Source organism: Nomascus leucogenys, chromosome 5 (genome assembly GCF_006542625.1).
Source record: "Nomascus leucogenys isolate Asia chromosome 5, Asia_NLE_v1, whole genome shotgun sequence".
NCBI classification, from domain to species: Eukaryota; Metazoa; Chordata; class Mammalia; order Primates; family Hylobatidae; genus Nomascus; species Nomascus leucogenys.
In genome coordinates, this window is record NC_044385.1 from 3,763,293 (window position 1) to 3,789,522 (window position 26,230).

A 26,230-nucleotide genomic window follows, 5' to 3' on the forward strand; every position below is an offset into this window, starting at 1 on the left:
AAAATTAGTTAAGTGTGGTGGTGTGTGTCTGTAGCCCCAGCTACATGGGAGGATCACTTGAGCCCAGGAGGTTGAGGCTGCAGTGAGCCATGATTGTGCCACTGCACTGCAGCCTGGGTGACAGAGTGAGACCTCATCTCGAAAGAAACAAAAATTTTAAAAAGAAATTATTTTAGCAACCTAGAAGTTGGTCAGAAGAAATATCTGAGCCAAACATGGCACACAGAGATAAAAAGAGGGAATATATTGATAAGAGGGTAAACGTGATGGCAGATGAATCAGATGGGTCTAATATATGTTGAAATGGAATTTCAGGAGATAGAATAAGAACATGTTTATTTGGAAACCCAGAGGAAAGGGAGAAAAATGATGAGGCACAGACAATATTTGAGAAGACATGGCTAATAATTTTCAGAAGATTGTGGAAAGCCCAATCCACAGATTCATAAAGTCAAATAATTCCAAGTAGAGTAAATTTTTTTTTAAATTCACATTTAGATACATCATAGTAAAACTGCAGAAAACAAAGACAAAGAGAAAAATCTCAAAAGCAGCCAGAGGAGAAAAGATGGATTACTTACTTATTCAACACCTCTTGTAACCTGTAGTACCCTACTTTTTAATCTAGCCAATTCTGGCAACACACTTCACACATTTATAACCTGATAGAATCTCACATCAACTCTAGCATCATCAATTCAAGCATCATTTTCCCTTCTCTGTCAAGGCCTGTCTATCCCTGCATCTTGGCTGTCCGTGGAAACCTATTCTGCACTTAGATATGCACAACCAGGACAGGAAGTACCAGGAGTTAACAAGCCTGGGGGAAACCTCTGACCAGTGGGGGATGGGAACCTTTCTCTCCTCTATGAGGCAACTCTGAGGCATTTTCTGTTCTTCTGTTGGACAATTTTAAAACCTATTCCACATGGCTTCTTGGAGGAGCTCAGCGAGATTATGCTCTAGTGGTCCATGGCAGTGATAGCCTAAAAATTGTATCTCCCTCCTTTCCTGGCACACTTTTCCTGGTCCTCCACTCTTATTTCCTGGCATCACCTCCAAAAATGAACTACAAGCACACTTCTGGGGAGCCCAGGTTAAGACACTTTTGAAGGAGTAACAGGCAGAAAGATGGTTTCCTAACAGCAGCGATGGAAGTAAGGAGCCAGTGAAACAGTATCTTCAAAACACTGAGACAGAAAAACTGCTAACTGGCAACTGAAGAGAGTTGCCAGTTAAAAAGAATATACAGCAGGCAGAACAAATATAAAGCAAATCTAAGAATATATTGTGTCTCTATTAGATAAAAACGAACTTAATGCTCTAATTAAAGACATATAATACCAGTCAAGATAAAAAACAGAAACAAAAACTCAAATTTATAGTGTTTATAAGACACATTAAAAATATAAGTCTGGTTTGAGTTGGTGTTTGAAAAAAACTGTAAGGATACAGGAAGCTGAAAGTGAAAGCAGGAAAAATGTACACCCACAAATATTCATCCCCCCAAATCTGGTTTACCTATATCAGAAAAACACATTGTAAAACCAAGCATTTCTAAAGATAAAGGTGGTCATCACTTCATTTCATCATTGTGGATGATTGATCAAAACTGTAGTTTCAAAATAATCCCCTCAAACTGCTCCTGTGGAAAAAAAGCCCTGATTTGGTTATGGCAGTCATCTTGGAGGCAGTGACACCTAATTAGAGACCTAAAATATGAGTAGAAGTTACCGAGATGAAGAAAATGGATGTGCAGGGAACAGCATCAGCCAAGACACAGATGCATAGAACAGCAGGTGTGTGTGAGGAGACAGCAGAGTCCAGTGGCCAGAGGCAAGACGTGTAGAGAGCTGAGGCCAGAGAAGAGGGGCAGAGGCAGATAAGGTTTTGTATTTTAAGAGCCTAAGAGTTAGGAGTCTATGCTGTTTCTAATGGAGAGCCACAGAAAGGATTTGATAAAATTACATCATCATGGATGAATGTGCAGATGAAAAGAAAGTATTAAGTATGAATGCACTAAATAACATTAAAATGTGCATATTTACTTAAAATGATTAGAAATTAGGTCAGTATCATAAAGTGTTTAATTACCATTAATTTATTTTATTCCCTCTAAAGTTGATTACCAGATGAAACAATTGGTTGCGTATCCTTCTGATTTATCAATCCTTCCCTTGTGAATTTGATTACCATGAGGTAGGATAACATGCTATTTAAAAATCAGACAGCTCTTGACTCATTAAAATGTAAACAGTCCCATGAGAAATTAAGTTAGCTAATTCCTCATTTTAGATTTTTCTTTAATACATTTTAATTGTAACAGAAGACAAAATTTAAATCTTGAAAGAGGTAAATTTGTAACAAAAAAAGAAAGGATTTATTTATTCACTGTGTTGGACTTTTAGAAAATTCATTTATCTTCAAGTGATAAAGGATTCAATAAGTGATTAGACAGATTTTTAAAAAGGCTTTGATATGGATGCTCAAGGAACATCTCTAAAGCACCTTAATGGTCAGCCCCTTCATGAATGATGAGGTTAATAGAAAATATGCCCTATACACCAATAACAGAAAAGCAGAGAGCCAAATCATGAGTGAACTCCCATTCACAATTGCTACAAAGAAAATAAAATATCTAGGAATACAACTTACAAGGGATGTGAGGGACCGCTTCAAGGAGAACTACAAGCCCCTGCTCAAGGAGATAAGAGAGGACACAAACAAATGGAAAAAAATTCCATGCCCAGGGATAGGAAGAATCAATGTTGTGAAAATGGCCATACTGCCGGAAGTAATTTATAGATTCAATGCTATTCCCATCAAGCTACCACTGACTTTCTTCACAGAACTAGAAAAAACTACTTTAAATTCCATATGGAACCAAAACAGAGCCTGAATAGCCAAGATGATCCTAAGCAAAAAGAAGAAAGCTAGAGGCGTCACACTACCTGACTTGAAACTATACTACAAGGCTACAGTAACCAAAACAGCATGGTACTGGTAACGAAACAGATATATAGACCAATGGAACAAAACAGAGGCCTCAGAAATAATGCCACACATTTACAACCATCTGATCTTCGACAAACCTGACAAAAACAAGCAATGGGGAAAGGATTCCCTATTTAATAAATGATGCTGGGAAAACTGGCCAACCTTATTCAGAAAACAGAAACTGGACCTCTTCCTTAAACCTCATACAAAAATTAACTTAAGATGGATTAAAGACTTAAATGTAAAACCTAAAACCATAAAAACCCTAGAAGAAAACCTAGGCAATACCATTCAGGATATAGGCATGAGCAAAGACTTCATGACTAAAACACCAAAAGCAATTGTAACAAAAGCCAAAATTGACAAATGGGATCTAATTAAGCTAAAGAGCTTCTGCACAGCAAAAGAAACTATCATCAGAGTGAAAAGGCAAACTACAGAATGGGAGAAAATCTTTGCAATCTATCCATCTGACAAAAGTCTAATATCCAGAATCTACAAGGAACTTAAACAAATTTACAATTAAAAAAACACAAAAAGTGGGCAAAGGATATAAACAGGCACTTCTAAAAAGAAGACATTTATGCAGCCAGCAAACATATTAAAAAAAGCTCATCATCACTGGTCATTAGAGAAATGCAAATCAAAGCCACAATGAGATACTATCTTGCAACCAGTTAGAATGGCGATCATTAAAAAGTCAGGAAACAACAGATGCTGGTGAGAATGCAGAGAAATAGGAACGTTTTTACACTGTTGGTGGGAGTGTAAATTTGTTCAACCATTGTGGAAGACAGTGTGGCGATTCCTCAGGGATCTAGAACCAGAAATACCATTTGATACAGCCATCCCATTACTGGGTATATACCCAAAGAATTATAAATCATTGTACTATAAAGACACATGCACACGTATGTTTATTGCGGCACTGTTCACAATAGCAAAGACTTGGAACCAACCCAAATGCCCATCAATGAGAGACTGGATAAAGAAAATGTGGCACATATACACCATGGAATACTATGCAGTCATAAAAAAGGATGAGTTCATGTCCTTTGCAGGGACATGGATGAAACTGGAAACCATTATCTTCAGCAAACTAACACAGGAACAGAAAACCAAACACCACAAGTGGGCGTTGAACAATGAGAACACATGAACACAGGGAGGGGAACATCACACACCAGGGCCTGTTGAGGGGTGGGGGGAAAGGGGAGGGAGAGCATTTGGCCAAATGCCTAATGCATACGGGGCTTAAAACCTAGCTGATGGGTTGATAGGTGCAGCAAACTACCATGGCACATGTATACCTATGTAACAAACCTGCACATTCTGTACATATATCCCTGAACTTAGAGTAAAATTTAAAAATAAATAAATAAAAAGAAAAAAAGAAAACATGAAGAATGTTCAATTAGAGTTCTAAAGAAAGGTTTATTATTGTAGAGATCGAGCATGAGTTCAAAACCACTATAATGGCTCAACTAAAAGGGATCATGCAAACGTATTTAGTTAGGTGTGGGCAGCTTAAAATCCTGTCTATTGATTATAAATTATTCACAGTCCCTACAAAAGAAAGGCAGCATTCTGTTCTTACTATGACGATACTAATGTTTCCACCTACTATTGAAGGTTCTTCTGCATTCCCGAGCAACTCATCAGGATCTGCACTTTCTGGATCATATGCCCACACAATGACAAGCTAGAAAATAAAATTTGTTTGCATTTCTTTACATTTTGTACAAATTTCATTTTTAGTTGTGGCAAAACATAGCTATAAACACGTTTTTATTTTTTATATTTTGAGATGGAGTCTTGCTCTGTCGCCCAGGCTGGAGTGCAGGGGTGCAATCTCAGCTCACTGCAACCTCTGCCTCCTGGGTTCAAGCAATTCTCCTGCCTCAGCCTCCCGAGTAGCTGGGATTACAGGTGCCCACCACCATGCCTGGCTAATTTTTGTATTTTTAGTAGAGACGGGGTTTCACCATGTTGGCCAGGGTGGTCTCAAACTCCTGACCTCAGGTGATCTGCCTGCCTCAGCCTCCCAAAGTGCTGGGATTACAGGCGTGAGCCACCATGCCCAGCCCATCTTTCTTTATAGCCATAAATAGACACGGCAACCTCACCCCCACTCACATACTTTTTATAAAAATGAAATCACCCTATACCTGTTATTTGTAACTTAACATTTGTCACCTGATGCAAGGCCAGTTCAATAGATACAGAACTAATTGTTTTCTTTCTTATTTTTCTTGAATATTTATTCATATACTTAAAAATTATATTAAAAATATAGTAAAAGCTCTCTCCCACCCTGTACTCCATCACTCAATTCCCACAAATCCATCTGCACCCCATAGATAAGGATTATTCGTAAGTTCTTGCTTAGATTCCTATAAAACGTTTGTGTATAACCAATAGATATATTATTGTCATCCCTTTTACAAAATGCTAGCATGCTAAACATATTTTTTCTGAATCTTCTGTTCATCTTCTAAAGTTATTTTAGAGATCTTTACATATTTTCACTGATTTTTCAGTTGGATATTATTCTAAATTATGGAGGAACTACAATTTATTTAACCAGTAGCCTACTGATAAACGTTTGTTTCTCCCTTGCCATTATAATCAATCAATGCTACAATGAGCAACTTTGTACAACTTTGAGCGTATTGGTAGGGCACATTCTTAAAAGTGTAATTGTTGAGTCATGGGGTAAATACATTGTAATTTTCATAGATACTGATAAATTGCTCTCTGCAGCAGTTGCACCAATATGCCCTCTCAGTGGTGATGTATGAGAGTTCTTCTTTCCTCATGTTCTTTCCCAACATCAGGTTTTGTCATACATTTGATTATTGCCAGTCTGATGGGTGAAAAATGGTACTGTGGTATCATTTTTAAAAAATTTTATTTATTTTTATTTGAGATGGAGTTTTGCTCTATCACCCAGGCTGGAGTACAATGGTGCAATCTCACCTCACTGCAACCTCCACCTCCTGGGTTCAAGCGATTTTCCTGCCTCAGCTTCCTGAGTAGCTGGGATTACAGGTGCCCACCACCATGCCTGGCTATTTTTTGTATTTTTAATAGAGACGGGGTTTCACCATGTTGGCCAGGCTGGTCTCGAACTCCTGACCTCAAGTGATCCGCTTGCCTCAGCCTCCCAAAGTGCTGCGATTACAGGCATGAGCCACCATATCCAGCCTGGTACTGCAGTATAGTTTAAATATGCATTTCTCTTATTTTGAGAAAGTTTGAGCATCTTTTCATATGTTCAAGTTCCACTTGTATTTCATTTGCTCGTTTTTTTGTTGGACTGATTCTCTTTTAATGGCTTATTTGAAATTTTCTATGTATGAAGAAGACATTGATTTGTTTACTTGAATCAGTTGTATTTTTCTACCTGTATTCCATTTTCTTTTGAGTTTATGATAATTTTTGGCCATGTTATCTGTCATTTACTTATCTTCTAGCTTTATGGAGTAAAAATTATCATATAGCTTGGTTTGTTTTCTGGATTTTGTGATATAGTTAGCAAGGTCTCCAATTATCAGGTTGTAAGAGAATTCTTCCATGTTTTCTTTAATTGTTACTGGATTTATTGTATTTACATATTCAATGTAAAATTATTTTGAATTTATTTTGGTGTACTCTGTAAGGTATGACTCCAATCTTTGCTTTTTATTAAGTAAGTGTGACTACCCACTTATCTAAATATCATTTATTGACTAGTCCATCTTCTCCCCAGGGATTTGAGATGCTACCTCCATTGCTTAGTAAAGACCTAACTGTATTTTGGTTATTTCTGGATTCTTATGCTTTTCTATTGATCTTGACTGCCTTTTCAAGAGTTAGTATCTCACACTTTAAATATGAAGGCTTCACAGTGTATTTTAATGCCTGCCATGACCAGTACCCTATCCCTGTTCTTATTCAGTGTTTTTCTGAACACTGTTTTTGTGTAATCCATAGGAATTCCGGAAACATCTTGTCTAGTTCTGAAAAATTATATTTTTTTCATTAAGATGGCATTGCATTTATAAATTCAGGAAAATCCACATCTTTATGTTGTAGAGCACATTTATTAAGGGAATAGTATGCCTTTCCTTCGGGAGAGTTCTGAAGTTTTGTCATATAGGTATCATGCATATTATTAAGTAAAATTCCCATGTGAGACATTGACAAGCGGAGAGAATTATCTTTGCTTTGGTACTCTTTCAGATTCAAATCAGATACACCAGCTCAAAAGTTCGAACTGGTTTCACCTCATCCCAGCCAAGTCTATCCATCCATCATTGGGCAGTTTGCTCTTCTGTCCTGTCTCCAACCTTAGCAAGTGGTCCTAAGCATGAAAGTACTCTCTGGCTTTTGTTCACCTAGCAAGGACTCATTCTTCTGGAATGTAACACCTTTAGATTTCATTTTACTCACAGCTCTTTGAGACTTTAAAGAATTTTAACATTTTATCACGTGATTTCTTTTTAAAGCAGGAGTGAAGTTGTTTTGTGTCCTTTACTATCTGCCTGGAGGTCTTAATTATTTAGTTTAAATGATTGGTTTCTTTTTTGACCCATGGATACAGAAATGTTTAAATTCCCCAACATGGGGATTTTCTAGGTAATTTTGTTACTGATCCTTTTTTGTTTTTGTTTTTGTTACTGATTTCACAGGCCTGAATATAAATCAAAACTTAGCAAGGTCATGTCATGGAAATAGGTTTTGCAATCACTTCCGCCTGGGCGCTATGTGTTTGACTGCTTGCAAAGTTATATTTGTATATATTTCTTGGCTGTAGCTTCCTGAATCTCTTGGGCTGCTAAATTAGGATGTGCATCTGAAATCTGGGTAATCCCTTATCTGTTTACAGCCCCAAAAAGAGGTGTATCATTTCTTTGCAATTATCCTAAGCCAGTCAGTAGAGCTTTACCAGTCCCCATTTTACAGACATTTATACATTTTAAAGATTTTATTATTATTATTATTTTTTAAGATAGAGTCTTGCTGTGTCGCCAGGCGGGAGTGCAGTGGCGCGATCTCGACTCCCAGCAACCTCTGACTCCCTGGTTCAAGTGATTCTCCTGCCTCAGCCTCCCAAGTAGCTGGGATTACAGGCACGTGCCACCATGCTGAGATAATTTTTGTATTTTTAGTAGAGACTGGGTTTCACCATGTTGGCCAGGATGGTCTCAATCTCCTGACCTCATGATCTGCCTGCCTCGGCCTCCCAAAGTCCTGGGATTTGTACAGGCGTGAGCCACCGCGCCCGGCCAAGACATTTTCTAAATCCTAACTTCATATAGGGAGGTTAGTTTCAGCTCCCTTTACTCCCACAGGCCAAACCTTTCATTCCCTATTCCCATAAAATCATTAAAACATCACCCCTTTTCCACTATTTTTAACTATAAAATAAAACAAAAAAGGAATAGTATTCATTTGTATGTTTAGTTGTATATTTTCTAGAAAGCTCACATTCTGTTCTAATTCAATCTTACGACTCTGGCTTTGAGTTCCTTAATTATTTCTGACCATCAGGAAATTCCTTTTCTTGCTTTTAAATTCCATATGCACACCCGCACCTATATTAATGTAAAGGTCTGTGAGTGTGTGTACTAGCAGCATACACACATATATTTTCTATAGGCATTTCTATGTGTTTTGAGTGAGAAGGAGGTTATTCTGCATTTTTTGAGTCTGTAATATATATTCTACTTCTGTAAGTTCTCCTATATTTTCTATGTAGCTTAAAATTCCTTAATTACTGATAATACTATTTCTTGCATTTGAGCATTGTTATAGTTATAGTCTCAAAAAATAATTCAGTAATATCAATGGGATTTGGAGTAGGAGTAGTTATGGGCACATGAGCTTACTCAGTCATCTTGATCCGCTACACACAGTTTATCTTTTTTTACTACTTCTTTTTTTCCGGTAAGTTGCTGCTTTTAGAGACTTATAATATCTATATAGAGGTGTAATTTCCAAATATTATAACCTTATTTCAATTTTCAACATTTTGAATATATCTTTCCATCATACTTCTAATCATCCTCTATTCCAGGATTTTAAAACTTTTTGATCTTAGGACCCCCTTCATACTTTTAAAAATTATTGAGAATCCTACAAGGCTTTTGTTTTATGTGGTTTAGATCCACCTGTATTTACTATATAACAAATTAAGATTGAGAACATTTAAAGATAATTTATTTATTTTCAAAACTATGGTAAATCTATTATATGTTAACATATTTTTATGAAAAATATTTTTCAAAAGAAAAATATTAAGAATGGATGCTCAATATTTTAAAAACTATCTTTAATATTTGTATTAATAAAAGACAGCTGGATATTCATCTCTGCTCCTTCAGCCAAGTTGTTGGTGAAAATTATCTCAGTAGAAGTAAAAGGGGGAAAATCCATCCTTATGCAGATAGGTGGTTGGAAAAGAGTGAACCTCATGGACCTTCTGAATGGGTCTTACAGAAAGATATACTCCAAGCAAATATCATTGCAAAATTAGTTAGAAAAATTCCTCATCTGGTAAATATAGAAGATAAGAGAGAAACAATATAGTAGTGATATATGAAGGCTATACAAAATTTAAAAAATATTTTACCTGGGTAAAGTTGTTAAAGAAATGTCTGCTTGGAAAAAGAGGAAACATATTTTAGTAAACAGCCTGTTAAACATGAATTTGAATATTCTACTTTCAAGATACATGTTTCTAAACCTTTGCATATTCTCTTTATATTTCATTACAGTATATAAAATTAAAGGCTAAATGTAAAAACAAAAAAATCACATATGTCTATTTATCAATATCATTATTGATTCTCATTTGTCATCACAGAAGGCTGAGTGGCTTAAATCTGCATGCTTCCTTAATACTGCAAGTTCACAGAATCAAAACTTCATGATTAATCTTCTTTAAAATGTTGATATTGTCATTCTACATAAAAAACCCTACAGTCTTTACATGTTATAATTTATGTCAAACAGAAATTTGTCTTTTAGCACGACAAATCCTTCCCTCACCAGCCCTGAAAGGAATAACAGGCCAGGCCTGGTGGCTCACACCTGTAATCCCAGAATTTTGGGAGCCCGAAGTGGGAGGACTGCTTGAGCCCAGGAATTTGAGAGCAGCCTGGGACACATAGTGAGACCGTGTCTCTATTTTTAATTATAAAATAAAAAAGGACTAATATTCATTTGTATGTTTAGTTGTATGTTTTCTAGAAAGTTTTTTTCACTGTAAAATTACCTGCATATTTTTAGCATATATCATCTCTAAAAGTCAGTGCCTCATGACTATGTCCTTCCATTTGCTGATTACTGCAGTGTCTAGTACGTTATCATGCACAAAACAAAATGAAAATGTTTTGGGAATCAGTAAATGAGTATGCAGTGAGTTTCTGAGACCATATAATGAATATTCTATTTCATGTGTTCAATCTGATATGTTAGAAAGCTGCTGAAAATAGCTACTATAAATCTTAATAGGTAAACTATGCCCAGAGTTCAACACAGTCCAAGGTTGATTAAGAAGACCCCGGCTCCAGGGCTGATACCTTCTGCCTTGTGTTATGCTTACTTGTCAGAGGCACAGGAAAGAAGAACTGAGTCACTGAGTGAGTTACCAGCGTATCTGGAAGGAAAATTTGAAGGCAAAAGGAAATACTTGTAGATAATAAAAGAAAGCCTTTCGTATTAGTACAGTAACCTTGTAGAGGAGGAATCAGTGTCAGCTGACATTAAAGCGACAGCCTCAATTTCCATGGAAAGACAATATTAGCAGCATTCTGCTGGGTCTTTATCAGTTCTCTTGGCTTTCTTGAGTTAGTGCATGCACAGGCTGAAGTGTAGAGTTGAGAATAAGACCGAAGAGAAAACCCTGGATTGAATTGACATTTAAAGTAAGGACAGATGAGAAAAAGCCAAAGAAAAAGACTGGGAAAAACCCATTATGGAAATAGAACATAGTGGTATCAGAGAGTGAAGGAATGAAAGAGTTTCAAACAGAAAGTGATTCTCAGAATTAAATGTGGTATAGAAATTAAGTATTACAGTAAGAGGATCAAAAAAATCCCATCGAATTTGGCAATTACCTTCAGTGACTTTGCCACAGCAGTTTCAGTAGATAGAGAGATAGTAGTGGGATACAGTGATGAAACAGAGAAATGTCACAGTGAACTTCGGAAGGCTAGTTTCAGCACAGCTCCATGGATCCTTTTTCCCCTTTTTATTCTCTATTCTAACCCTTGAGAGACAGAGAAAGAAGAAAGCAAGAGAGTTTGGATGCTAACATGATACTTGTTCATGAATTCTTTCTAGTGTCAGAACTCTGGTGTGGGGGCAGAGTCAATAGGTGTCCAGAGCCTGGGGAAAGAGGCAGTGCTTAGAAGGGTCCTGTACTCTACAGTATTTATCTTGAAATTCTTAACAAATTTATCTTTGAAATTATGTTTTGTAAGCGAAATGTGATGAGACAATGAAGCATGCACTGGGGACGAGGGGTTTTGGCTCCCGTACAGTCCCGCCTCCTGCTGCCTCTCTGCCTCCCTGGGATGGATTATTTACCCCTGATTCCCCTCCATGGTCTAGCACCTTGGGTCCTGACCAGCCTTCCCCTCCTTAACCCCTGTCCCACAAGGTGCTTCTGTCTTTGACCTGGGTGAGGGCCCAGGCTCAGGTGTTGGGGAATTGTCAGGGTAGGGCAACTGCACACTGCAGTGTCCTGGAGTAAGGCACGGCAGCGGCTGTCCCATGCTGGCTGGCAGCACCACGGCGTGATGATGGTGATGATGGCGTGGCTTACTCATCTTGGCAGGAGTAAACCTCTTGCCTCCCCCTAATCCAGGTATCTAGCATGGCCCAGCGTAGAGGCTGCAATACCCTCGGGGGTTGTCCATCTGCCATGGGTTGAGGTGGGAGGCCCATGAAGGGAAGACACATGGCTTGACTACCTCAGACCCCTCCACTGGCTGGGCATGATGTGTAGGTCTATTGAGAAGGGAAATCTGGCGGCTGGTGGCCTGTGCACATGCTGAACCACCCACCAGGTGACTACAAGGGTTTGTATGTGGCCCACGAGTATTCCACACGCTGAACCACCCACCAGGTGACTACGAGGGTCTGCACCTGGCCCACGAGTATTCCACACGCTGAACCACCCACCAGGTGACTACGAGGGTTCGTATGTGGCCCACGAGTATTCCACACGCTGAACCACCACCAGGTGACTACGAGGGTTTGTATGTGGCCCATGAGTATTCCACATGCTGAACCACCACCAGGTGACTAAGAGGGTCTGCACCTGGCCCACAAGTATTCCTTGTCTAAGGGAGCATGACGTTAAATTGCAAATAAAAAACACCATGACAGGTAATGAGAGTGACTATAGGAGAAAAAAGCTTTATATTTGATACCTTTAACAGTATTTTCCCCCTGCTTTTTGAGCCAGAGACCCCCACACTTTCATTTTACACCAGGTCCCACAAATTTATGTAGCCAATTTTGGAGGTAATGATGCAGAAATGGCAGAAGAGTATAGTAATTCCCTCTAGGTGAAAGGATTTCAGGGATTACAAAATTTAGACACAGGCCTGGTGTGGTGGTTCCCAGTGCTTTCGGAGGCCAAGGCAGGAGGATTGCTTGAGGCCAAAGCTGAAGACTAGCTTGGGCAACAAAGTGAAACGCTGTCTGCATAAGAAAAAAAATAAAAAAAAGATGGAGCACAGTGGTGTGTGCCTGTAGTCCAGGTATTCAGGAGGTTGAGGTGGGAGGAGTGCCTGAGCCCAAGAGTTTGAGGTTAAATGAGCTATGATTGCACTACTGCACTCCAGCCTGGGTGGCAGGACAAGATCCTATCTCCAAAAAAAAAAAAAAAATTTAGACACGGATAATGAGATAATTAGTGAACTGAATGAAACATTTAAAAAATAACCAAGAATGAATCACAATGAGACAGAAAGATGGAAAAAGTTGACAAGATTTTAAGAGTCAGGAGGGACAGAATTAAAAGGTGACATACATTTCTCTTAAGAAAATCTAGAAAGAAAAAAAAAGAATGAGGGAGAACGAATATTTAAAAAGATAGGCCAGGCACAGCCACACATGCCTGTAATCCCAGTACTTTGTGAGGCTGAGGTGGGTGGATCACCAGAGGTCAGGAGTTCAAGACTAGCTTGGCCAACATGATGAAACCCCATCTCTGCTAAAAATACAAAAATTAGCCAGGTGTGGTGGCGGGCACCTGTAATTCCAGCTACTAGGGGGGCTGAGGCAGGAGAATCACTTGAACCCATGAGGCAGAAATTGCAGTGAGCTGAGATCATGCCACCTTTCTCCAGCCTGGGCAACAGAGTGAGATTCTGTCTCAAAAAAAAAAAAAAAAAAAAAAGAAAAAGAAAAAAGACAATGTGAATTTTCCAGAATTGATGAAAGACACCAACATTCAGATTCAGGAACTGCAATACATCTCAAAAGAAATGTGCAATAGTAAAACACCAAAGATTAGGCAAGATGTTAAAAGAACCACAGAGAAAACACAGATTACCTAAAATGGAAAAACCATTTGAAAGACAGCCGACTTACCAGCTGAAGTCGAAGCTAGACACAAGAAAAAATAATTTTAAAGCATTGAGAGAAAAGAGCAAGCAACCTATAATATTCCCAGAGAAATGATTTTTCCAGAGTGAGGATAGAATAAAGATATTTTCAGAGGCACGAATACTGAGAAATTTAATCACTAAGAAATCTTCCCTGAAGGAACCCTTAAAGGCTATACTTCAGGAAGAGAAAGTAATATGAGAAAACACGTCTGAGAATATAAGCATTGTTGACCAAAGAAACAATAGGTCTGTGGATAAATCCAAATAAATATTGACTGAAAAATGTCCAATATGAAGGATAGACAAACAACTAGAAAGCACCAAAATGATGGTAAGGAGTAAGCCAAAAACCGGGAAGGGAGTATTTGGAGGTAAAATTCCTACTAATTCTAAAGTTTGCAACACCAATTACAATTGCACCAAAAACATAAAATACTTTAAAATAAATTGAACAGAAGATGCATAAGACCGCTCATCTGAAGCCTACATGGTTGTATCACTTTGTGTTCCCACCAGTAATGAAAGACAGTTGTTACTGGTTCATGTCCTCACCAGAAGTGGGTGTTATCAGTGTTTTTCTTCTTCAATATTGTGTTGGCTATTCAGAGTCTTTTGCTTCTCCATATACACTCTAGGATGTGTTTATTGATATTTATAAAATAACTTGCTGGGATCTTGATTGGGATTGCATTGAATGTATAAATCAAGTTGGGAAGAGTTGGAGTGGGGTGGGTACTTCTACTATCACTTGTCAAGATTTAAAAAATACAGTTATAGTAATAAGGATAATATAGTTTTGTTCAAGTATGGACAAATAGATCAGCTGAAAAGAATAGCCAGCCCAGAAAAACACCCATGCATACATGGAAAATTGATATGTGAAAGAGAAGATATTCTGGATAAATAGATTATGCATTAAATGAATATGAGAAAATTAATTATTCATGTAGAAAAAATAAAGTGAATTCCTATTCTAAGCTTGTACAAAAACTGATTCCAGGTGGATTACAGTCCTAATTTTAGAAGAAAAAAACACAAACCTTAAAAAAATATATATATAGGAGAAATCCTTATGATCTTGTAAGTAGGAAGATTTCTTAAATAGATTTTAAAAGGCATAAACCCACGAAGGAAAGGATTAATAAATTTATCCACAATACTAAAGACCTCTCTTATCAATAGGAGGTGTGGAAAGTAAAAATCTGCATAAACTGGGACAGAATACTTTCAATACGTATATATAAGTGATAATGGAGTAGTAATTAAGACATATAATGAAATACTGTAAGTTATTATGAAAATAAAAATAACTCAAAAGTGGATCAAAATACTTACTGAATAGAAAAGAGAAGAAAAATTCCTGCTGAATAGACAAAAAATACTCAATGCATCAGTAATCAATAAAATGTAAATAAAAATACAATGACATAATTTCGTACCTAGTAGACTGGAAAAATTAAAAGGTCAGACAATTTTAAGTGTTGGTGAGGATACAGCAAAATGGAAACTTTCATGTACTACTAGTGTGGATATAAAATTGGACAATCTTTCAAAAGTTACTTAGGCATCACCCAGTAAAGTTGAACAAATGCACATGCTACCTTTAGGCAATTGTACTTTTAGGCCTCTACCTTAGAGAAACTTTCATTTATATGCATTAAATCAGTACTACTTCCCCAACTATAATGCACACGTAAATTACTATAGAATCTTCTTAAAGTGCATATTATTATCCTACAGGTCTGGAATGAGGCCTGACATTCTTCACTTCTAATAAATTTCCAGGTGATGTCAGTGCTGCGGATCCTCAGATTACATTTTGAGTAGCAAGATACTATGAGGTATGTTCAGGATCATTCACAGCCTCATTTGTAGTTGTAAATAAAATGCATCAGCAGAATGAACAGAGTCATACAATGAAATACCATAGAGCAGTCACAATGAAAGAACTAAAGATTCTTATTTAAATATGGGTAAGTCTCAAAAACACAATTTTTAGAGAAACAAGCAACTCATGGAAGAATACTTACCATATGATTCAATTTAAATAATGTTCAAGAACTGACAAAACTAAACAATTTATTACAATCAAACATAGTCGCTAAACTAAAAGAAAAAAGCAAGGAATCACTCATTATATGATATTTAGGATAAAATAACAAAAAGACAAAAAACAACATCCAGGATAGTGTCTAACTCTTGCAGGGTGAATAGAATGTGATTGGTAGGGCATAAAGAGGTGTGATGTTCTATTTCTTGATTTGGGTAATGCATATGTGGGTACTGATTTCATTACTATCCTTTTTATTCTTTATGTAATCTTTCTAGCCATTAATTATTATTATTTTGTTTTTATTTTTTCTAGAGATGGGGTCTCACTCTGTCATGGAGGCTGGAGTGCAGTGGCACAATCATAGCTCACAGTAGCTTTGAACTCCTGGGCTCAAGCGAACCGCCTGACAACTTTTTAATGTTTTTTGTAGAGACAAGTCTTGCTATGTTTCCCAGGATGGTCTTGAACTCCTGGGCTCAAGTGATCCTCCCACCTCAGCCTCCTAAGTCGTTGGGACTACAGATGCAAGTCACTATGGCTGGCAAATTTTTTATATTTTTTGTAGAGACAAGTCTTGCTATGTTTCCCAGGCTGGTCTTGAACTCCTGGGCTCAAGCAATCCTCTCACCTTGGCCTCCCAAAACATTGAGATTACAAGCATGAGCCACCATGCTAGGCCTCATTCTTATTTTTAATTGATATTTTTACAGGTGACAGACTGAAAATTCTTACAATATATATTACAGAAAAACTCTTAGGCCCTACGGAGTTCTCTCTTTTGGACTAACCTGCCCCCTGGATAGGTGCTTTTCCTTCTGTTCTTACTTACATGGAGAAAACGTCTAGATCAGGGTAGCCTGGAGGCCCACCTCTTTCAGCCCTAGCTCTCAGGTCTTAATGTGTGTAAATGAAATTGGTAATCCATTCAATGCTTCTTGGCAGATGTCCTAGTTTGGGCTGCTATAACAAAAATACCATAGACTGCGTGGCTTTAACAACAAACCTTTATTTCTCATAGTTCTGGAGGCTGCAAAGTCCAAAGATCAAGGTGCTATCTTCTCGCTGGGTCCTCGCATGGTGGAAGGGAAAAAGGAACTCTTTGGGCTCTTTTGTAAGAGCACTAATCCCATTCATAAAGACCGTACCCTCATGATCTAACCACTTCCCAAAGGTGTGACCTTCAGATACCATCACATTGGGGATTAGGTTTCAGCATAAAAATTTGGGGGTAAATAGGGTGGGACACAAACATATGGTCTTATTGCAACAGATTATCTTCTCTGAGGGTTCCCAAGAGCTCTACTTGGGAGAATAGAAAGTAGCCCATTTGGCCAAAGGGGCAGGTCCTTTTTTACAATTCAACTCTACCAGGAATATTTTATTTTTATTTATTTATTTTGAGATGGAGTTTTGCTCTTGTTTGCCAAGGCTGAAATGCAGTGGCGCGATCTCAGCTCACTGAAACCTCCGCCTCCCAGGTTCAAGTGATTCTCCTCCCTCAGCCTCCCGAGTAGCTGGGATTACAGGCGCCCGCCACCACATCTGGCTAACTTTTTTTGTATTTTTAATAGAGATGGGATTTCACCATGTTGGCCAGGCTGGTCTTCAACTCCTGACTTCAGGTGCACCCGCCCTGGCCTCCCAAAATGCTGGTATTACAGGTGTGAGCCACTGTGCCTGGCCTATTATTTTATTTTATGAGACAGAGTCTCATTCTGTCACCATGCTGGAGTACAGTGGCATAATCACAGCTCACTGTAACCTTGACATAGTAACCTCAAATTTCTGGGGTCAAGTGATTCTCCTAACTCAGCCTCCTGCGTAGCGGGGACTACAGGCATGAGCCACCATGCCTGGCCTCTACCAGGATTTGTTATCCCCAAACTTGCCCTTGTCTATTTCTCAACTGGTTCAGAACCCATAGAGGAAAAGCTGGTGATTGGGATTTCTGAAACTGCCAACAAGGACAGAAGCCCGCCAGTTTCATGAATAGCAGAGACTCAATCCTCCCTGCTTCTCAATAAGACTCCGGGAAAGTGGCAGTGCGTGAGAGAGGACTGGGTTAATGTGTACTCGCGGTGGGGCTTGCTGAAACCTCGGTATTATTAGGACTTACAATCTAGCTCAGGATGTCCAATCCAAAAATTCCACATAAACTGCAGAACCACCCGACTTTAAGGAACTGCGTGGACAATAAAACTATCAGCAACGACCATGCTTTACTGAAGACATGAGTATTCTGATTGGTTCTGCCTGGATCGTGTATGTGCCAAGCCTCAACTAATAACTGTAACCAAGGAAACGTGGGTTTGTAGAGTTAGACCATATATGTCACATGAAATTAACAACATTATCACAGAATAGGGAGGAGTAGTTTACCCAAGGGAATAAACGTGAAGTGGATAAAAAGAAATAAGTATTTTCCAGGCATCTTGAGGTTAGGATCCACACACTATAGTTCCTTATATCCTACATGGTGCCTGGGATGTTGCTGTGACTATGATGCTAAAGCATATTCTGAATCACTGATACTTTTTTAACTTATTGAATGATTTTTATGCAGTTAATTATGTAGTTATGTACCACTTTTTCCCTTCTTATATTCAGCTACCTCCATTTTGTCATGAGTTTGAAAAGCTATCCAATACAAAGAAGGTATTTTTGAAATGCATATAATAGGAGAGCCTGCAGATTGAAAAACCAGGTTCAAATCTCAATGCTGTCTTTTAGTAGCTTTGTACTTTTTCCAAATTGTTTAACTCATCCACGCTTATGTTTCCACATCTATAAAGACTTACATTTGTGTGGTTATTATAAAAATTAAGAAAGAATTTATATTAAAACACAAACATGTAGACATAGTGTGTGCTCAAATAGTGGTTGCTCTTATTTTTACTGTTTGTTCTTCAGTATTTCTTTGGCAGTATATTTGAGAATAGCTTGGTTGGTGAATGAAGGTTGTATGGAAACTATAATATAGATAATCTATTTGTGGTTAATTAAAAGTTGAAGCTAAATATTCTTTAAAAGCATAATTACCTATTCAGTACTGCATTACTTACCTAACTGTATAGTACCACAGAAAGCAAGTATGAGAACTTTCCACAAATAAATAGCGTTCTTCTTCATCCTAAAAGAAAATGCAAAAGAAACTGTGATATATTAACATTAAATCAAATGCAAATATGGATATAAGCACAACAGTCACAGAGGAAGTAAGTTACTTATCTAAGATCAGAGGAAGAAGAATAAATTTCAGAATAGAATTTAAATATATATTTAAATATTTATATATTGCCATCTTTATCATTTTTATTACATTTGTCTTTCTCACTGAAATACAATTCAAATAATTTTCTCATTCAGTGGGGTAATTTTGCTCCCCAGGGACTTTTGGCAATGCCTACAGATGCTTTTGGTTGTTACAACTGAGTGCTTTTCAAAAGTCAGATGTGGCCTGGTGCAGTGGCTCACACCTGTAATCCCAGCACTTTGGGAGGCCGAGGCGGGTGGATCACCTGAGGTGAGAAGTTCAAGACCAGCCTGACCAACATGGTGAAACCCCATCTCTGCTCAAAATACAACATTAGCTGGGCGTGGTGGCACATGCCTGTAATCCCAGCTACTTGGGAGGCTGAGGCAGAAGCATTGCTTGAACCTAGGAGGCGGAGGATGCAGTGAGCCTAGATTGCACCATTGCACTTCAGCCTGGGCAATAAGAGCGAAACTCCATCTCAAGGGAAAAAAAACAAAAACAAAAAACAAAAGGAAAAGGAGTCCCTTACTTCCTCATAAATCGTTTCTTTTTTTTTTTTTTTTGAGACGAAGTTTCACTCTTGTCCCCCAGGCTGGAGTGCAGTGGTGCGATCTTGGCTCACTGCAACCTCCGCCTCCCGGGTTCGAGTGATTCTCCTGCCTCAGCCTCCTGAGTAGCTGGGATTACAGGTGCCTGCCACCATGCCCAGCTAATTTTTGTATTTTTAGCAGAGACGGGGTTTCATTCACTATGTTGGCCAGGCTGATCTTGAACTTCTGACCTCAGGTGATCTGCCCACCTCCCAAAGTGCTGGGATTACAGGCATGAGCCACCACACCCCGCATGAATTGTGTTCTTGAAACTGGCAAATACTCATAGACTCAAAGAGACAAATTCAAATATGTTTCACTTCATAAGGATTGAAAAATGAATAAATATTCATCTGGCCTCTCCCACATCGCTCTGTCTACTTGTGCCTTGACAATAAAGCTTTTTTAATTACAGAGAAGTCACAAGCCTCAAAGTAAAGGCAGGATTGGTGACATGGTATCTGTAGAACCGCAGCTTGAGGCACACTTGTGTGGGAACATCAGCTGTGAGGTATGTAGCCAGTATTTTGTTACTAATTACTAAAATGCCAGTGTCTTAAAATGCTTTACTTTGTCTTTGGGTGTTTTTGGTAAACTAGAGAGGTTCAACCTCATTCTAATTCATTTGCATTCTCATGTTTTCTTCAGTTGAAGAAAATGCAGTGGAGTAAAAATAAATCTGCTAGAAATTACTCTTAATCCTAGCGTTGTCACAGGAGTGTATGACAGGAAACCCACTCATCTGAGGTCCTATTATCATTAAGGTTGTGGCTATGAACTTTAACATACTTAGTAATAAAAAGACTAAGATAAAAATGCATATAATTTTATAATTTAGAATTTAACATGAGATATATCTAAAAATTGACATACTGACAATAACTTTAAAATAGGGCTTGTTTATAGTTAACAATTAATACTATTTAAAATAGGTTAAATTAGACTGAAAATCTCAAAAGAAAGGCAAAATAAAATGTAACAGGATAACAGGATGATTATTCAAGATTTAATAACATATCATTAAAATCAACTTACTGGGCCGGTAACAATTGGTTTTATAGCATGAACACCAGGTGAGGAACAATGCAATTCTGTCGTGGGTGAGCTAGTGTTTAAAAAGATGGGAAAGAATAATTATAGGTGCATATGATATTAATAAAATTCCCTTACTATTTTTTAAGCCTAAAAACTTCAATTGTATGCTGATAAGAGATATTTTTAAATATTTGCAATATTTTACTTCTATACTATATTCGACCTGATTTTGTCTTGCTTTTCACATCTACTTAATGAAAGAAAATTTATATTAAATCACAGCCTTGAATCTGAATGTTCACATTATATGAATGAATTAAAAAATATACACATACATTGATATTCATGGCATAAATCTTACCTTTTATTTAGCACAAAACAAGTTTCTGGCACATTCCACTCAGTAAATAATGTTCCTTCATACTCTAACTTAATCTAAAAAAGAAAACAAGAGTTCAAACAAAAATTATGATTCAAAATTTTCACCTCAGGGTTCAGTTGTAGGATTCAATTTTCTGGGTCCTAATTATTTAAAGAAAGAATAACTAAAATTCAATTCCCTTTAAATTGTACAAAGTAATATGACAAAGAGAAGGTAACTTAACCCACCTGGGACACTTAAGCAGTCACTCCAAAAAACTGTAAACTTTTAATTTTATTTACTTCAGCAATAATCCATTGGCTGGGCGCAATGGCTCATGCCTGTAATCCTAGCACTTTGGGAGGCCGAGGGAGGCAGATCATCTGAGGTCAGGAGTTTGAGACCAGCCTGGCCAACATGGTGAAACCCTGTCTCCACTAAAAATACAAAAATTAGCTGGGCATGGTGGCACGCGCCTGTAATCTCTGCTACTCGGGAGGCTGAAGCAGGAGAATTGCTTGAACCTGGGAGGCAGAGGTTGCAGTGAGCCGAGATCACGTCATTGTACTCCAGCCTGGGAGACAACAGCGAAACTCCATCTCAAAAAAAAAAAAGAAAAGAAATAATCTAGTAAGTATCTAAGAAGGGACTGACACTCTGGAAGTTTCTGGGGATTAAAAAAAAAAGACGAATGAGAAATGATCCTTCGCTTAAAAACAAGTCACTTTTAATTCTGAGATCCTATTATTTACACATTACTGACTATTAACATAACTTTCATCATCTTTTTCTTATTTCTAAAGCTACTTTTTTTCCTGCCTCTCTATTCTTTCATTTAGAAATTCTTTCTTTCCCCTCCTGAAGTATACCAATTCACTTTCTAACACTGTCAGTCTTAGTTTCAGCACTGATCCTCTTCTTCAGCCAGAGGTGGAACTCAAGTTTACATTTTAATATTTGTGACACAAAATTATATACACATAGATAATACATGAAAATTGCTTTGGTGTTTTAACTCCGAAAATGGAGATTATAACAGGTGGTAAACCGTTTCATAGATTTGACATTATAGGATAGTGTATAAGAAGAAAAAAGAGAAAAATACATGAGAAGATGCAACGTAACTTTGAAATATAATAAGCAAATTTTGATAGAATTGCTAGAAGAAATTTCAAAAGCCATAAATATAGTGGTAGATTTTATAATACATTTTTCTCAAACTAAATAAACTTGGGGAGGGGAGGGAAAGGTAGTCAACGACTTAAAAAATATAATTAGTAAGTTTATGATAAACTTATGTAAACTATGTACATTCCTAAAGTTTTTTCTTTTTACGTTTTTTTAATAGAGACAGGATCTCACTATGTTGACCAGGCTTGTCTCAAACTCATGGCCTCAAGAAGTCCTCCCACCTCAGCCTCCCAAAGTGCTGGGATTACAGGCATAAGCCACTGTACCCAGCCCCTAAAATTAAGCAATATAAAATATATACATCATTTGCAAGCTCACATAGAATAATTACCAAAACTGACCACATTTACAAGGAAAGTTTTAACCAACCTTGAAGAATTACTATCACATATACCATGCCCTTTGATATTAGTGAAGTAATATTAGAATTTCTCATAAAGTTAGCCAGAAAAAAATCCTAAGATATTTGGAGTCTTTAAAAAAAACAAAAAAAAACCTGTACTTCTAAATGATTCATAAGCAAAAGTCATAATGTAAAGTATAAAATGTTTATGAATAAACAGTAAAAGCATTTAATATTATAAAAATTTGTGGTATGGCCGTGGTATGGCTCACGCCTGTAATCCCAGCACTTTGGGAGGCTGAAGCAGGCGGATCACGAGGTCAGGAGATCGAGACCATCCTGGCCAACATGGTGAAACCCTATCTCTACGAAAAATACAAAAATTAGCTGGGCGTGGTGGCACGTGCCTGTAGTCCCAGCTGCTCAGGAGGCTGAGGCAGGAGAATCGCTTCAACCAGGGAGTCGGAGATTGCAGTGAGCTGAGATCGCGCCACTGCACTCCAGCCTGGCAAGACAGCAAGACTCCGTCTCAAAAAAAAAAAAAAAAAAAAATTGTGGCCAGGTGCGGTGGCTCATGCCTGTAATCCTAGCACTTTGGGAGGCCAAGGCAGGTAGATCACTTGAGGCCAGGAGTTCGAGACCAGCCTGGCCAACATGGTGAAACCCTGTCTCTACTAAAAATACAAAAATTGGCCAGGCATGGTGGCACATGCCTGTAATCTCAGCTACTCAGGAGGCTGAGGCAGAAGAATCGCTTGAATCCGGGAGGAGGAGGCTGCAGCGAGCCGAGATCGCACCACTGCACTCCAGCCTGGGCGACAGAGTGAAATTAAAAAAAAAAAAAAGTCTCAAGATAATTTGAAAGTGAATAAACTCTGTTTTCAGTGTAAGATGATAATAAAAAGACAATAGAGAAAATCCCCCCAAATAAAAGGAAGGATATAAGAAAGAGAAAAAATAGAAATTTATAAAAGAAAACAAATGAAAGAGCATTGGGAAGGGGCCTTGGGGATGTAGTTTTTAAAATCTATTTAAATTTCCTAATAAACACAGAAAGAACAATTAGGATAGTCCCCAAAAACACTGGACAACAATCAATAATAAAACTCGCTTAAGCCCAGGAGTTCAAGACCAGCCTGGGCAACATACGGAGACCCCTCTCTATAAAAAATTTAAAAATTAGCTGGGTGTGGTGGCACACACCTGCAGCCCCAGCTACTTGGGAGGCTGAGGTGGGAGGATTGCTTGAGTGCAGGAGTTAAAGGCTGCAGTGAGCTGTGACTGCATGACTTCACTCTAGCCTGGATGACAGAGCAAGACCAAGACCCTGTCTCTAAAAAAAAAAAAAAAAAAAGAAGAAGAAAAAGAAAGGATTGAGTGATTAAGTGATTTAAGAGTAAGTGACAAATATGAAAGATAGGCACAGAAAATCCAATATACATATATCCAGAGATCCTGAAGAAGAAAACCAAAATGTTTGGAACACAGCAATAACAGTAAATATAATCAAAGAACAATAATCTTCTTATAGTAATATTCTATAATTAAAGAGTAATACATGAAATTGAAAAACTGGAATGAACATAGAATAAGGTCATTGAAAGTAGAATAAAATCATTGACTAAAAAATATGGGAGAGAATGAAAAAGGGAAGTAGAATAAGATCACTGCCTGGATGTTAAGCAGTAAGCTGGGTGCGGTGGCTCACGCCTGTAATCCCAGCACTTTGGAAGCCGAGGCGGGCAGATCATGAGATCACAAGTTCCAGACCACCCTGGCCAACATGGCGAAACCCCATCTCTACTAAAAATACAAAAAATTTAGCCAGGCTTGGTGGTGGGTGCCTGTAATCCCAGCTACACAGGAGGCTGAGGCAACAGAATTGCTTGAACCTGGGAGTCAGAGGTTGCAGTGAGCTGATATCATGCCATTGCACTCCAGTCTGGGTGACAGGGCAGGACTCCACCTCAAAAAAAAAAAAGGAAAAAGAAAAGAAAGAAACCAGGCAGTAAAAGAGTAAATAAAAGAGCAGGACACCAAAGATGTTCAAAAGGTATAAGCACAAAGGTAACCACTAAAACAAAAATACAAACCTTTCTAAATATATAAAGATAATTTTTTTAAAGAAAAGAATCCAGCAGAGGAAGAAACAGTAAATATAACACACCTAAGATAAACTAATATGAGAATTGAGACCAAAGATATGTTATATAATTAAATGTGAATGGGCTTAACTCACACAGCAAGACCCAATACATGCTGTTCGAAAGAAATACCAGAAGAAAAAGTGACCCAGAAAGACTAAAGTAATGAGAGAAGACCTCGGTGACTTTGGGTTTGCCAACAACTTCTTAGATACATCACAAAAAGCACAAATCAAAACAAAAATTTGATAAATTGGACTTCATTAAAATTAAAAACTTCTGTTCTGTAAAAGACACTGTTAAGAGAATGAAAAGACAAGCAACAGACTGGGAGAAAATATTTGCAAAGTTACTCATATCTGATAAAAGATTGGTATCCAGAATACACAAAAAAACTCTTAAGATTCAACAATAAGGAAACGAAAACCCATCTTTAAAAATGGGCAAAAGATCTGAACAGGCACCTCACCAAAGATAATATACAGGTGACAAAGATATGAAAAGACTCTCCACATCGTATGTCACTACGGAACTGCAAATTAAAGCAACGAGATACCACAACACACCTATTGGAATCGCAAAAATCCAAAACACTAACAACGCCAAATGCTGGTGAAGATGTGGAGCAACGGCACTGTCATTCATTGCCGGTGACGACGTAAAATGGTACAGCCATCTGGGAGGACAGTTTGGCAATTTCTTACAAAACCAAACATACTCCTACCATATATCTAGCAATTGCACTTTTGGTATTTACCCAAATGAGGTCCACACGAAAACCTGCCCATGAATGTTTGCAGCAGCTTTATCTATAATTGCCCAAACTGGGAAGCAACTGGGATATCTTTCACTACGTGAATGGATAAACTATGGTACATCCAGACAATAGAGTATTACTCAGTGCTAAAATGAAACGAGCTATCAAGCCATGAAAAGGTATGGAGGAAACTTAAATGTGTATTGTTAAGTGAAAGAAGCCAATCTGAAAAGACTACATACTGTTTGGCTCCCACTAAATGACATTCTGGAAAAGGCAAAACTATGCAGACAGTTAAAAGATCCGTGTTGTAAGGGGCTGGGGAGAAGGAGGATTGAAAAGGCAGAGCAGAGAGAATTTTTAGGGCAGTGAAACTATTCTGTGTGTTACTATAATGGTAGAAACATGTCATTAAACATTTGTCCATGCTCACAGAATGTACAACACAAAGAGGGAACACTAATGTAAATTAGAGATTCTAGTTAATAATGATGTATCAATATTGGCTCATCAACTGTAAGGAATGTAGCACACTAATGCAAGATGTTAGTAATAGGGCAAACTGGGGAGGTTTTATGGGATCTCTCTATACTGTTTGCCCATTTTTCTATGAACCTAAAACTGCTCTAAAAATAAAGTCTGTTAACTCTTAAAAATTTTTTTTAAAAGCCGTGGGCAAACGTATACCAGGAAAATGGTCCTGTCAAAAAAATAATCAATATAAAAGCAGGAATTGTGACTCTGATATTAGATAAGGTAGAATTCAAGCCAAAACGTATTCAAGATGCAGAACAATGAGAATTCTCCTCTGCTGCTGGTGGGAATGCAAATAGTACACCTACTTCAGACAACAGTCGTGGGCCAGGTGCAGTGGCTCATGCCTGTAATCCCAG

General features: G+C 37.8%; 1 protein-coding gene across 7 annotated transcripts in view; it reads right to left on the reverse strand.

Moving 5' to 3' along the window:
- Positions 1-26,230, reverse strand: part of CATSPERE (catsper channel auxiliary subunit epsilon) — a 168,076-nt gene that overhangs the window by 130,322 nt on the left and 11,524 nt on the right. For 3 of the 7 annotated variants that reach the window (XM_030812577.1, XM_030812571.1, XM_030812578.1), the window contains exons 3-7: positions 20,903-20,976; positions 20,542-20,611; positions 18,723-18,790; positions 9,614-9,638; positions 4,622-4,699 (exon numbers count right to left, since the gene is read on the reverse strand). Coding sequence is in view for 2 of the 7 variants with exons in the window: in XM_030812578.1 (XP_030668438.1) it covers positions 4,622-4,699; positions 9,614-9,638; positions 18,723-18,790; positions 20,542-20,611; positions 20,903-20,976 (315 nt within the window). In the remaining 5 variants the exon portion in view is untranslated. Of the gene's footprint in view, positions 1-4,621; positions 4,700-9,613; positions 9,866-10,588; positions 10,978-18,722; positions 18,791-20,541; positions 20,612-20,902; positions 20,977-26,230 lie in introns of those variants that run through there. The other 4 variants (XM_030812572.1, XM_030812573.1, XM_030812574.1 and 1 more) reach the window with 4 other exon arrangements.